The sequence below is a fragment of the Equus caballus genome, chromosome 1 (genome assembly GCF_041296265.1).
Source record: "Equus caballus isolate H_3958 breed thoroughbred chromosome 1, TB-T2T, whole genome shotgun sequence".
Taxonomy (NCBI): Eukaryota; Metazoa; Chordata; class Mammalia; order Perissodactyla; family Equidae; genus Equus; species Equus caballus.
Genome location: NC_091684.1, coordinates 7632915 through 7648377, shown reverse-complemented (window position 1 = coordinate 7648377; position 15463 = coordinate 7632915). Strand labels below are relative to the sequence as shown.

General features: G+C 41.5%; 1 protein-coding gene across 1 annotated transcript in view; it reads right to left on the bottom strand.

Annotated features, from left to right (window-relative positions):
• ADAM12 (ADAM metallopeptidase domain 12) overlaps positions 1–15463 on the bottom strand; it is a 335115-nt gene that overhangs the window by 290193 nt on the left and 29459 nt on the right. Inside the window, exon 2 of the mRNA XM_023637167.2 lies at positions 2416–2552. Within this exon, the coding sequence (XP_023492935.2) occupies positions 2416–2552 (137 nt within the window). The remainder of the gene's footprint in view (positions 1–2415; positions 2553–15463) is intronic.

Genomic DNA, 15463 nt, shown 5'->3' with positions numbered 1-15463 from the left:
AGAAAGGTCTTCCCTGGCAACCTATCGAAATATATCTCCCCTGTGAGTCCCTATAATAACGTGTTGTTTCTTTCTTAACACTTTTCACAATTTGAATTTGTTTTGCTTACATTTCCCTCATTAGAATGTAAGTTGCTCAGGGACAGAAAGCTCGTCTGCCTTCTTCATTAACTGTGTGCCTGCGCCTGGTCCACAGTAGGTGCTCAGTTAAAACTGGCCGAATAGAAAGAAACAGGAGAGCAAGGAATAAAACAGGAGAGCAGGAGAGCAAGAATGCTAACCTAAAAGTCTATATTCTAAGACACGGCAGGCACAGTTGTGCCACAAAAATATTTATTAATATAAGTGTGTCTTGTATACTTGAAGATACACTCTGTTGATGCAGTTTAAAATAAAAACATTCACCGTTATATTTGATAACAAGGAAAGACACATATGTCATGAGCCAGAATCCCAAATCCTACAACAGGTATACACCTCACCCCGTGGGGAATTAGGCAAACATGTACACGCATATTAACAGACATTTACATGCACCCCTCTCCATGCAGGGTCTTGGTTAGCCAGCACGTATGGACACACACTGCAATTATACAGCCACAGTGCTGATTCCATGAGCCATATGTTGAGATGTGCCCCATGGCATTACAACACAATGCCATTCCCCAAATCCCCTAGGTCCCTATTCCCTTAAATAATGTCAGTAAGCAATTTTAGTGCAGTGGGTGTGTGCCTGCAGAGGGTATGTGCCTGCTGCCTGCAGGATTCTATTACTGGACGTCCAATCCCAGAGGAGCTGGGACAGCTATCACACAGAAAGGGTTTTCCCTTGCGTTCTATAAATATGGTGCTGCTGGTGGCCCACGATCATCAGGTTGTAAGGTTGGCCAACAGCAGACATGCCAGTTCCTCCTCAGGCACGCCTCATGATGTCTGCAAGATGGTTGACTGGTAAGAAAGATGAAGCTGGAGGTCGGAAACCAGAGCTGACCTGAGCTGGTCCAGTCCAGTGGCACACCGGCAAGCCTTATCAGCTGTTGCTCTGACTCCCCACAAGGAGGGCCGCCAGAGGAAATACAGGACACCAGTTAAATTTGGATTTCAGATAAACTACAAGGAATTTTTTGGTATAAGTATGTCCCAAATATTGCATGGGATATACTTATATAAAAAAATTCCTTGTTTATCTAAAGCCCAAGTTTAACGGGGCATGCTGTACTTTTATTTGCTAAATCTGGCGACCCAACCACCAGGAAAAGCCCCATAACAGCTTCCACCAACCCAAGAAACTTTAGATTGTTCCATATTCTTGTATTATTAATTAGTTTCAATAAATATTTTAAAGACAGACTTTCTTTATAAAATAGTATACTTCTCTTTTACTGCACCTATCAAATCATTTCTAATTTTGCTGATTAACGGCAAGATGAAATGTTTTTTAATGTCTTAAGTTTTTCTTCCAGGAAACATCAATACTACCATGATTGACTTGTACTTTGTATATTCAATTTGCAACAGTCTCCATGAAACAAAAATATTCAAAAAGTGTAGGTTTGGCATTTAGACCCTTTAACCAAACCTCCAACCTTTCTGAAAGCTCACTTTCAACTGAAAGCCTTTCTAGACAAGAATGAATGATGTAAATCATCTTATCATTACCCACATAAAGGTGGCCCACTGTGGCCCTGCCAGAAAGCTACTGAGGATTTTCGCGATCTCAACTGCTCTTTAAAAAAATCTGTTTTCCATTACAAAAGACAATCTAAAAATATTCCCATATAACAAAAGGACAAAGCCATCTGTATCATCTCTCCAAAGAGCTCATATTTCTATAGATTTTATCACTTCCCAACTGTTCCAACAAGTTGTGAAATTGAAGAAAGTCACATAGATCTGGCAGATAAAACTCATCAAAATATTAAATTTAATCACTAATATTTCAATCATTTTATATTATTCTTTCATATCATAGAAGGCTCAAATGAAACACGTCAAAGTAAACAAAGTATAAAACTGCATTAAAATTCATTACAAATTTTTTTAAGTGGCATTACAGTGTTTCTACCAATAATCGATCGATAACATCAAAATGTTAATGAAAGAGACATAAATATAGAAAAATACCCAACACTCAGGGAAAACAAACACGGAAGTTGTATATCAAGAAATGCAACCCCTGACGTGTGTTTGAAAAATGACTTTCAAGAGATGCAAATAATGCTGGCCACCCATCAGAACTGATACATCAAAATTGGTTTGTATTTTATCTTCATAAGAATAAAGATTTCACTTTATAATGATCAAGTTAGCATTAAAATAAAGGCAAACGAATAAAAGAATATGAATGCAGTAAATGTGATTTTAAAACTTTGGTCCTGAAAAGTCAAGAAGAAAACAAAAACGAAAAAAACTGACCTTTGAGTCGATGCTGTCCATCGGGTTCCAGAGGTCTCCACTCAAAAGAGAGGCACTGAGGACCTCAGCAGCTCCTCCCGACTCCTGCCTTTGGGCCTGTTCCATGGAAGGTGCTAACTTGCTTCCCAAGTTCACCCCTGCATCAAAAAGACAAAACGAAACAGCCCCAGTCTTCATTCGAGTCGGGAAGAGTTTGGGATCAGAAGCTTATGATGTAAATGTCGGTGAAAATATCTGGAAGTTGAATAACGCCAAGGAAACACCGTAATCTATTAAGCCACAAGTGCTAAAACTGATGAATTCTCTGTCAATCTAACCATAAAATTTTATAACTTAAAAAAAACAAAAGTTAATTTTTTTCTTCAAGACCTACAGCACGTGCTGGGTGATTATCATAGTCACAGTATATAATTCCATCCTTCAACAAGCAACAAAAATGCACAAGACTTTTTAAATGATGAATTAATGCTTTCCTTAAGATCAGCCCTCTATTAAAAGTCTTAAGGCTTTAGCTCTATTAAGACCAAATCCATTTACTTAAGTCCCAGCGAATCAGTTAAACACAATGCCAATCCGCCTCTCTGTACTTACGGAGGCTAATTTTATATGCTTCGGTGAGTGATGCTATAGACAAAATTAATTTGCCAGTTCAGACTGACTAGACTGGTTTACATAAAAAAAAAAAAAAAAAAAAATAAGCCATTCAATAAACTATTATATGATCTTGTTTCTTGGGGTCCTGTCTGTCGAATCAGTTAATATAATGACACAGGTTCAATTTAGCCCCATTTCCATAAACAATCCTAATGGAAAGTATAACATTTTTCTCTTCTGGAGAGTGTATTGCTTTCTTAACAAATACAGTAATTTCTCTGGGCTTGCTCTCCTATGAGGTCACGCTCCTGCTATTTGGTGCAACCACAGTATATCCCTCAAGGTAAAGGATGGGAGCAGATTCTCTCACATGTTATTCCCATTTCTTCGACCAGGACTCATAATTTTCAGACCTGAGTCATAATAGCACAGTTTTAAGTTACTAAAGAGTTCACATTTATTGAGCACAAATGGTATTGAAATTTTAATCCTAGACATTTTACAGTTCCCCAAATACTTTTAAATCCACACCATTTTATCATTCTCAGTGTGGAAGTCTGCAGTTATATTCAGGTTACAAAAGGATTACTGCTTGAGTATTAACTGTCTGACACAACCTTTCTGGAAAATTCTCAAGCTGGTCACAAAGCATTTAAAACTCTCAGTTGTTAAGGGCCAAGGGAACAGGCAGTGGCAGAGGGGTGAGCTGGGCCACTCGGCCACCTGGGGAGGAGCGAGGGAGAGAAAGGACCATGAGCCAGGTGAGCAAGGAGGAGGGTGGTGCTCAGAGCTGGCATAAGCAGAGTCTTCAGGGATGAACTCCTATTCAGGAGACGAGGGTTCCAGCTGTGCAAGCAGAGGAGGCTGGCTCCAGGTGGTGACATCTGTGGACACTGGTGGAGGGCTGGATGGAGGTGGAAAGAATGGGCTATCTGAGTGGAAGACATCAGAAGTCCTCCTCCTGGCTACAGATGGGGCAGCCAGGGAAGCGTGGAGATCTTAAATATATGAACCTCATCCAGTGGCTTGCTTTCATGCCCTCAGTGTGCCCCAAGGTAGTACAGCATCACTACAAGCAGGGGCTTTGGAGTAAGGCATACCCCGGCATCAGCAGCATCTCTACCACGCATTAGCTGTTTGCTCGCTCACTCACTCAACTACTTCCTAACTGTAGGCCTTGTGATAGGTTCTCTTTAGGTGCTCTAGACCTGAGGACTTACATTCAAAAAGCCCATTCTTTCTGCTTCAGGCCAGTTCGTCCTAATGCCACATGGAACCAGCTTCTTCTGTCTACACTGCTGGGATCCTCATCTCTTAAATACAGCTTCACCTCAGAAGACTCAGCTGGTTTCATCGACATCATTCTCTATGCTTTGCCAAGACGCAGGTCTCTGGCTCAGGATCCTCAGTGAAATTCCCATGTTGGAATTTATCGAAACAAAGTGAGTTCTGATTCAGTTACAGAGCTCCTGCAGAGCCAGATGACAGGGTGCAACTAACTGAACTTATCTTAAAAGGGGAGCTGGTGTGTTATTTGCATTGGATTATAAAGGCTTCAAAATACCAGCAATTTTGGAGTGAAAACTGGAGATCCATCTGAACTTTCCCTTCAACCAATGAAAACCATGCCACGTGCCAACAGTTAAATGACCTTTATTCTAATCTTTTGAAAAGTCAGGTAAAACTGTTAAGAAAGTGATTGCAAGCATTTTAAAATTTCCTCTATATAAACAAACCCATTTGATTATGAACTACTCCTGGCAGTTCTGTCAGTTAAGTTTCCAACACAAGTGAATTGTTAAATTGAGTGGTTAGTCACAACTCCAATTGTCCAAGGGCTTGTCAAATCCAAATCTGGAGTCCTGTATCACCCACCACCCAGCTGCAGCAGGGAGAACAGGATGGTTTCCATGGGTATTCCAGCCATGATACTCAAGGCCTAGAGGATTTTCACCCAGGCCTCAGATACTTGGAGAAAAAGCCTTTGCATTTAATAGGACTTGTTTGGGAAGCTGTATGTCTTAGAAGAAAGGAGATGGCCCCATGAAGTTCAGGGTCTCCTGGTTGATCATTAGCATGCCTCCGCCAGCAGAGGAACCAGGAGAGCAAGTCCACACCCTTGATCGTAGGGAAATGGGGCAGGCCTTTGTGGGGTCTCCTGTTTGATAACCAGGCTGAAGCTGCACAAGCCAAATATAAAGAACATTCTTAGACCTCTGGACCTTTTCCCCCCAAGACTCTTAGTAACAGAGAAAGACAGTTATTTACTCTCCTGCAGGCAAAATATTCCAACCACTGAACATTTCCCTTTTCACCTACATATTCTAGCATCTTAATCTAAAAGAAGTCCTTTTTGGCTAAATTTTCTTCCTCTAAATGACTCTATTTCTAACTATTCCAAGGAGAATTTAGAGGCAGACTGTGCCAGCACTTGTAGAAAGTTGTGCAACCTTTTTAAGAAATTGAGTAACTGCACTATTTGCTGAGTGCAGTATTTATTATCTGTGTACAGGGTAATGAAGCCATCTCTCAACTTTTTAATTGGCTGAACAATATCTCCCCAGCAGTATCTGTAGTTAGAAGACTGTTTCTTATGAGCTTTGCTTATGTATTTATACACTGGTATTTCTTTTTAGATGATGCAAATAAAAATTTTATTTGTGCTGCATGGATAGACAGAATAAATTATACACAGCTGTGAGATATCAGAATGAATTTTATGGAGTGATCTTGTTGACAAACCATAAAAGCACGTCTTGGATGATGCGTACATTCAAGCCCTAGATACCGAGGGAAAAAATATGACCTTCTAAAATGTACAGTTTGCATACATTTTGTTTTTCATAATATTTAGGCATCAACAAAACTCAATTGCCTAAACAAAAAATGTGAATAGCTGATATTGGGGAGGAACTTCTGGCTTCTTTGCTGTCGGGTAACCCGATACACTGCTTGCCATTTTGATAAAATGACCAGTTTGTTCAGTTTCATAGTGGAAAGGAGCGTATTAGACATTTTGGTTTCTAACATAATCATCTTCTGTAACAATCAGCTCTGCCTTCCCCCTGGATGTGTGTGTGCCTATCCTGCCTATCTCCTTATCTGAGTTTGTCATCTTCAGGTCTGATTACGGCTGGTCAAGAGGGAAGTTATAGGCCAGATCCTCCGGCAAGACTCTTTCAGCAATGGCTTTTAAGGTCTTGGGAAAGCCAGCAATGAAGACACTCCAAAAGTGACCTAGATGCCCCCATGTGAGACACCCAGGGCTTGGATGCCATATACGCCCTGCCCCACCCCTGCTCCAGCCAAGCCTCCATTGCCCAGCTTACCAAGGGAGGTCCAGACCACCCTGAGGACCACTAAGGGCTCTGAGATAGTGAACAATGAACACCTTGGAGCCACAAGACCTGGCCCTTGTCCTGACTCCTCTTTGACTTATTGCCTCAGTCAAAGTCTGTTTCTGAGGTTCTGCCCTCTACAAAATGGGAACACATTCTCTCCCCTCATGATTCTCCCTGGGTTAAGGAAGCTCAAATAAGTCAACGCAGTCAAAAGACTTTCAAAAAGTTAATGCATGAAGTCATTTTGGGATATCAGAATCCAAGTTTCCATATTTCTAGGCAGTATTTGTTTAACCACACCACACAACTGGCGGGAAAATAACAACTATGTACTTATCATTAGAAAATGCCGGGGTTTATCCACTCAAACCACCCAATCAGCAACTGGGGAAAACAAACTCTGATGAGATTACTAGTCAAGATAAAACTCAAACATTATAACTGGAGCTCTGGCTTTAAAGAGAAATCATTATCAACACCTGCATGAACCTAAGAGAAGAGAATCAACTTGGGGCACCAAAAGTAGGATTAATATAAATATTCTTTTGACAATCTAGCTGGGGGAAAAAGAAGTTGAGGCAGCCATCATGAGCTGCAAAAGAACCAGAAGACAAGGCCTTTGAAACTCCTAAAGTATTTTCCTTAGCCCCAAATATCCACAAGCTAAAGAAAATCTTATAGCACTGACTGAGCAGCTCCTTATTCCAGGGAAGTATGGTGACAATGGTCTCTTGAAGGCAAATATATTATTTCCTTGGTTCAGATTCATAGCTAAAGTCTTAAGCAAATAACAATGCCACTCTTCCATCTCATCTGCAGACTCCCTGGGTAGAAATTAGGGATGTGATTTTTAAATGACATAGCTCAGAGATGCTCAAAAGAACCACGGCAAAAGTTAATCTGAAAAGAGTAGTTTTTTTAGTGGAAAAACCTGAGAAACACTGCTTCAGCCAGACAATCAAGGTGAATGGCAACAGTGCTAAGTCATGTTGTTGGTATGTACCCTTCATAGGGGATGATGAAAATGACACTTAACCTCTGAGCTCCTACTCGCCAAAAGCCATAACCTCAGTCTAATCTTGAGACAAATGCCAATAGAGGTACATCCTACAATATGTATACCTGACCAGCAATCCCCAAAACTGTCAATGTCATCAACAGCAAGGACAGTCTGAGAAGCTGTCGTAGCCAAGACGAACCAAAGGAGACACAAGGACTAAATGTAACGTGGGATCCTCAATGAGACTGAGTATGAGAGAGAGGATATTAGGTAAAAAGTAGGGAAAGGGGTTAACGTATAATCTTTAGTTAAAAATACGATGTCAATATTGCTTCCTGGGTAGTAAATGTACAATACGTACTCCTGTAGGATGTTAATAGTAGGGGAGACTGGATGTGGGGTAGATGGGAACCATCTGTCCTAGCTTCTCAATTTTCCTATAAATCGAAAACTCTCCTTTAAAATAAAGTCTATTAATAATCATTTTTTAAATTTAATCTAAATCTTGCAAGAATAATGACATTCTGGAACAATTCAGCATCAAAAGGCTCAGAGACGGCTGTTTATCACTGAAGGTTCCAAATACCAGCAAATTGAAGCGTTCACCCCTCACTTCTCTTTTAACATCACTATTTGTCTAGATGGAGGAAAAGATGCAGTAACTGCAGTCAAGTGAAAAGCACGAAGTAATTAATTCACAGAGTTTCCTGGAGTATAAAAAGGCAGAGGTCTGTGAAGGTAGCTGAACCTTAAGCAACTGAAAGGCTGCTCTAAGCACCCCAGAGCACTCTCGAGAACATGGAAACAAGTTGCGGTAAAAACCTCAAAATTTTTAAAAGTTCATTTAGGAAGGTGACACCAAGTGACAATCACGTAAATACTTTGATAAAAGGATCTTGAAATAGAACCAGATTCTCTCAGAGCCTGAGAGTGTAGCTATCCACACTGGCAGGCTAAATTATCAAGACGCAGTCCAGAGTAAGCGAGGCAGCCATAGTGGTTTGAGTTACCCACCACAAGCCACCTATGGATGGTCTTGGGCAAGTTTCTTGTGCTCCTTGACACTCAGATCCTTTATGGGTCCAGCAAGGCTAGAGACCATTCCACTCCAGAGGACTGGCAAGAGGACCAAGTAAGATCATGGATGTGAAGTGGACATGGATGTCATTTGGCTCAGTTTTATGTTTGTTTCTTTTTAAAATCAGTCTTTGGAAAGAAATACACCAAAACGCTCTTGCAGGCTTTTTCTGAGTGTTGGGCTATGATTTCATTGCTTGTATGTATCTCTGATTTTTCTATAATCAGTACATATTACTTTTATTCATCATAAAAGTAATAAAAAGCAAATTATGATGAATAAAAAGTAAATTTAAAATAATCAATCATTTGGACTCATGATGAGGAGCCAACTGACTGAACGCTTTGCTTTCTTACTAAAAAGCTCTTTTGGCATCACAGATCTGCAGCCCTGGGCACGCTAGAGGACAGGGCATATTTGGAAATACAAGCAATCAAGTGCTATGGAACAATGACAATTTTGAAAAGATGTTTTATATGTCATTTCAGCAATCAAAGAAAGCTGGTTCTAGCTTCCCATAAATGTTTCCAATAGATTCATACCCCAAGCACAACTTATCTCTACTACACAGAAAAATAACTTTGCACGCCCATAGGTCTCCCATCTGTGGGGAGCAAAGTCATTTACAACATTAACTTCTATTTTTATACCCCTTTGCTGGTCAATGGAAGCTAATGCCAGTCCCATTTTACAAATGATGAGACTGAACTATTGAGGTATATGAGTTATTCCTAAAGTTGCCCAATAACAAATGGCAGAATTAATGGCAAAACCCAAGCCCTTTGCATGTCAAATACATTCATTCACTTTGTCCTTTGTAGCAGGGACAAAGACATGCTACAGGAATTCATTTGTAATACTTTCTGGGGGGGATAGGAGGTAGGTCAGAATTTTCCAAAGTTTACTTTGCAAGAAATGATGTAAGGGAAAAATGGAACCAATTATATACCCCAAGAGCAATTTTTGGAAGTTACCAGCCAAAGGACAAGAATGGAAACTAGCTTATTCCATCCACTATTGTAAACTTATTGAATGGAATTAAACAACAATGAAAGAGCAGTCATTCTGCATCTCCACTAAAGACCTAGCTCCATCTCGGGTACTCTCCAACATCTTCACTGTACCATTCGTCATCGTTGGCCACCTTCTGCTGAAATATACATCCGATTTAGCAGCACTTGACGATTATGGTTTTCTTCCACTTCTCTGACTAGGTCTTGCCTTTCCCCAGCCTCTTTCTCTCCTTGGGGCACTTGAACGTCCCCCATGTCTCAGCTCTTGGCCATCTTCCCTCCCTACTCTTACCGTCCCCCAGAGAACGCAATCATTTTTAAGCTCACGTTGCCCAAATCAATATTTTTCCATCTGGCCAATTCACCCAAGCACAGTTTGCACTATAATATCTCCTCAACACTTTAATTGCAGTGTCTTGTCACCATCATCATCTCAAATTCAGCATGTTTAAAAATCAGAGCTTTCACTCCATCCCCCAGTCAGCAAACAAAACATTTTCCATCATATGTGTCTTGCCAATGCCATCACCATTCACCACGTCTTAAGTCAAGTGGCTGGGTGACTTTTTCGACACAGTCCTTTTTATCGCCAAGAGTCAACTCCGATATAGTGTTTTGTGCTGTGTTTTTGCTCTCTCTTGTTTTCTAAAAACTCTCCTACTTAACCAAATCCTAGATAGCCTCATCATCTGCAGGTTTACCCTCTTCCAGTTTTAAAGGAGAGGGACATTTGGTAAGAGCAGAAATCAGTAGCAGGGTTTTCCACCCAGAGAACATAAACATAAATGACCGAAGGCAGTAGAGAATTTAGCGGGTCCTAGGGACAGAAAGACAGTCAGTACGGCTAAACTGCAGTGAGTGATGGGACAGAGGGAGTGAGCAAAAGCACAGGGGTAGACAAGGCCCTGATCATGGTAGGCCTTCCAAGGCAGAATCTGGATTTTATCTGAGTGCAATGGGAAGGCATTCTAGAGTTTTTAAGCAGAGTAAATCATTCATATTGGAAACATTCTCTGTCTGAGGACAGAGTGTAAGAAGGCTGGAGAAGAATGGGTAGATGAGAACTATTCATAGGGCAAAAATGCAATGTTGAGCATAGATTACACAATCAATAAGCACTAACAGATACCAGTGATGAACACTAATTGAACAACTGCCATGCACCAAGCCCCAATCTATCCTTTATCAGTTTAACTTGTGTAAACCTCGCCACAACCCTATGATATTTACCCCCATGTAATAGATGAGGAAACTGAGGCACAGAGAAGTTAAGCAACTTGCCCACAGTCAAACCAACCAGGAAGCCAGGAGGCCAACCCATACAGCCAAGTTCTAGGATCTGTGCTCCTGTCACACTCCATGATCAATAAACAATCACTCTGGATAGGAAACAACTGGGTTACAATTCAGATTCCTTCCTGAGTCCTACAAGTTCTGGAACCTCATCCCCTGAGAGCCCCATCTTGCTTCCTCTGCTGTGACCACACAGCCCACCCTTCTGACCCCTCGACATGCCCAGCTATGTCCTACCTCACGTTCTTTGCACTTCCTGATCCCTCTGCTTAGAAGACTCCACTCTCAAACCTTTGCCTGCCCCCCCAGTCTCATTATTCATGTCTCAGCTCAAATGCCACCACGTCAGAGAGGCTGCCCTAGCTAAACACCCTTCCTCCCACCCAACTTTCTCTCTGGCCCATCACGCTATTCTGGTCTTTTCATAACATTTATCAGGGCCTGAACTTGTTTTATTTATTTATTCTTTTCTCTGTCGCCACCACCCCGTGCCCCCAACCTAAAATGCCAAGAGTTAGGGACCTTGTCTGTCAAATTCACTGCAATATCCTCATGTGGAGACAAATGAATTATTAGCGAACAAATGAAAGATCCCCCAGCCTCATTGTGATCATAAGGACATGGGGGAGGGGGCCAGAGCTTGGTTCTCATCCTGGAGGTTCCGACAGCTGATGGATTTTTTAGCTCACCCAGCAATGCCTGGTCCTTTGCAGGTCAATGCACAGAACCAAACCCACAGGAGCCTTATTTATAAGCCAGAATTCCAATGTACTTATTTTTAATGAGAAAGAACTGGCAAGTCAGCCAGAATCCTCATCTAAGGCACTTTGCTCATTATCTTCCCAGCAGGAACTTCCTTGAGAAGCCAAATTAAGATCAGAACAGACAACGAAGGGACCATAATAGAAATTGTCATCATGGAAGCCTGCTATTTCCTTCTCGACTCAAGAGTGTGTACCTGCCATGCTAACCAAGGGAGCGTGACATCCCAGTGAGAATGGGGCTGCGCACCAAGCGTGAGGGAGCGCAGGCTGAAAACCTGAACTGGAATGTGTTTTCTATAGACCCGGTGAGTTCTCCAATGCTTATTAGCTCATAACGTAGACGACTCGTACCACCATTTAGGACACTTCATTTTCTTCACGAGAAAAATGCTCTTTGAATTTTAACTCAGGTAGTAGTTTTTTGACCTAAAATCCCATGTGTGTTTATGAGAAAATATATTCAGAATTCCAAAATGCAACACAAGGGGCATATGCTACGCCCCATGGCCCGAGCGCGGGAATGTTCCCTTCCCCCCTTCTCCGCCTGCTGGACACTCAGTTGTAGGAACTCCTGCGACTTAGGCAGAATGGCGGTGGGAACAGGGCCAGAAAGGGAGTTTTGGCTTCAAGGTGGGACTTGAAGGACAATGAGGATGGGGGCTGCTAAGTTAGGGATGGCTGCCTGAGTCCTAATGACCGAGGGGAAAGTGGGGTTCTCTGGAGGTCAGGGCTGATAATGATTTTTACAACTTTTAATTTTCCAGTTGTTGACTCGCTCATTAAATTTTGGGGACCTACATGGGAAATCCTAATTTAAATAGTCAAACAGGATAACCAAAACTATTGTAACATAGGATAAGAGCCCTGAGTTCAGAGGAGTTTTAATTCTATGCAATTTGACAAATATTTATTTAGGTTTACAGAATGACCTAGGAGCACTTTTTTTTTGGTAAGGAAGACTGGCCCTGAGCTAACATCTGTTGCCAATCTTCCTCTTTTTCTTAATATGTGGGACACCACCACAGCACAGCTTGATGAGCATTGTGTAAGTCTGTGCCTGAGATCTGAACCCTTGAACCCTGGACCACCAAAGTGGAGCACGCAGACTTAACCACTACAACACCAGGTTGGCCCCTAGGAGCACTTTTAATCATTTTGATTAGAAATACTTTTGGTCTCTGCTTTTGAAACTGAACAATCTGCTTACCTGTCTTTAAATCCTTGCTTCATCTTACACAGATAAAGCCAAAACAGTAAACTGTTCAGTTTAGGAACTTTTAAACAATTTTGTTCCAATAATACCCAACTTTATTCTGATCCATTCCTACAGAGCACAGAACTAGCCAGTCCCACACTGGTTGGCAGGCAGCTTAGCAGAGCAAGTGTATCTGTGGGCTGAATGTCATTGTCCTGGTTGAAAATTCACACTAATGATGCATTAATTTTCTAAATGGATTTTCAATTCTCTGTAAAATTAGCACTGATATGTCATCCAAGTGCCACGGTTGTGAGAGGGCTGTTGTCAATCCAGGGAGCTTCTCCCATCTTTTCCTCTTTCAGCTTCTGGTCACACAGTTCCACACGGTTGAATCAAGGAGAGGAGGGCAACTTTGCATGGCCTGCCTGTGCTAATAAATGGGGGGGGGGGGGGGGTGGAGTGGGCGGGGCTCCCTCCTACTATTTCCCAGACTTAAAAGGGGACTGTTTCCTGTTCCTTCAGCAACCACCAGGCCCTGGCAGGTTGACAACTCAGTAGCCAATCACTATAAAGAAAAAGCCCTATAAAAAAATATTTGACCATTTCTAAAGAAAAAAGTCACATTTCTTTGTTGTTTTAATGTGCCTTTGTCACTGAAGTTGAACTCTTCCATACTTTCATCAGTTATTTCCATTTCTTAATTTGGGGATGATTTGCTCATATCTATCACCCATTTTTAATTGGCATAAATTGTTCTAATTTATTTATACATGTTAAGAATATTAAACACACTTATTTCTCAAACAAATCAACAACTCCTGAGTCACCCAGAATCCTCCCCGAAGAGCGGATCGATTCCCCTTCTGCCATTCAGAAGTGGGGTGCAGGTGGTGTAGGGCAACAGCCACAGCCTTTCAGGGTTCCACGCACAACTAGGACAGGTTCAAGCTCTGCCTTTCACCAAAGGTGGGACCTTTTCAATGTATACGGTCACGTGTCACTGATGAGGGGACATTCTGAGAAATGTGTCATTAGGCAATTTTGTCATTGTGTGGACATCATAGAGTATACTGACACAAACCTAGATGGTACAGCCTACTGCACACCTAGACTATACAGTGCCAATCTTTTGGGGCCACCATCGTATATGTGGTCCGTCATAGACCAGAACGTCGTTATGCGGTGCATGACTGTACAATGAAGTACGGAGAACCCTTCTCAATGAGAGTAAGCGGAGAAAATGAAAGGAAATGACTTGGGGGAAGGAAGCCTCTGGCTCAGCATCTGGTTCACAGTAGTGCTCAGTGAGAAGGAGCCATTACTGAGGGAAGAAGGAAAGAAAGAAACCTTTTCTGAGTGCCGATTACCAGGGAGCTTCCATGCTGTGTGTTCTTTCCTTAAATTGGACTTGATTCTGCCCTCAGGGAGCATAGAGTCTAGTAAAGAAGATTTACAGGATAGGCACCTTTAAGAGCAATCAGAGTTGAGCTAGAAGACTGATTGCAGTTGAGATGCTCCAGGAAGTCTTCACAAAAGGGGTGCCAATTATACAGGCTTGGACCAGGTAGGATTTGGGCCTCACATGTAGGGGAAGGGGGTCCGTGGAGGAAAGGGGCAGGCAGGCAGCTTCTTAGACTTAGACCTCAGGTCTGCCTACACGACATGAATAAACAACAAGAAGAGGAAACGGATGTATTTGAGGAGAAAAAGGTATTGACCTGGTCCAATCAGAAGTGCAACAGATGTGACCTATTGGTCTGCTTTCAGACTTTATTCTAATAGAACATTTGGTTTTATTCTATAGGAGGGCTGGACTGAGATTTCATCCATCGCTGTCCCACATGGACTTTCAAACTCACAAAACCTTCACCACTGAGGAATTTTCTTTGATAGTCACTGTTTATGACAGCGAACAATAAATTGGGATCTATGTGGAGTTTCCAGATGTAGCAAACAAAAACAGGACTTCTAGTTAAATCTGAATTTCAGAAAAACAACAAACAATTTTTTAGTATAATTATGTCCCATGCAATATTGGGGATGTACTTATACTAAAAAAAATTATTCAATGTTTATTTGAAATTCAGGTTGAACTGAGAGTCCTCTGTTTTATCTGGCAGCCCTAGATCCAGGCTTCCTTGAATAGTTCTCTGGCTCACAAAGCCAAAAAAATTCAATCAATTCTTAGGAACATGTTCTAGTTTCAAAATTTAAAGTTAACATGAGAATGGCTGAAATGTAATTATTTTCAATCAATTCAGAGTGTATGACAATATTTTCTATGGCACAGAATTTGAGACCAAATAACCTAGTGACAGATTTTGAAAGGGGAAAGGAGATTTTAAGCTCAATGGAGAACACACCTCTTAAGTAACTGAATCCTCCTCAGCTCGCAGCTTGTTGAACCCAACTGCTGGAAGACAGTCTACACACAATAAAGAGCTTCATTCAAGGGTCCACATGACTCCAGCTGTCACTGAAGCACATGTTTGGCACGGATTGAAAGCCAAATGCAGTCTAACAAATATTTCAAAACCGAATTTCTATCTTTCTAACACATGGTTTCTATACGGATGTAAGACCTAGAGAGCTTTGCAGTTCTCAAATGATATCCTGGCTGAACTACAAATGATGTCTGCAGCAGACCACTGTACCAAAATTATTTGCTTTTTAAATATGTTAAAGAAAGCTAAGTTTATGAAGGGGCCGCTGCCCGGAGATGCCTGTTCCAGTGTGCAATTGCCATAAGACGAGGGACAAGAATCCA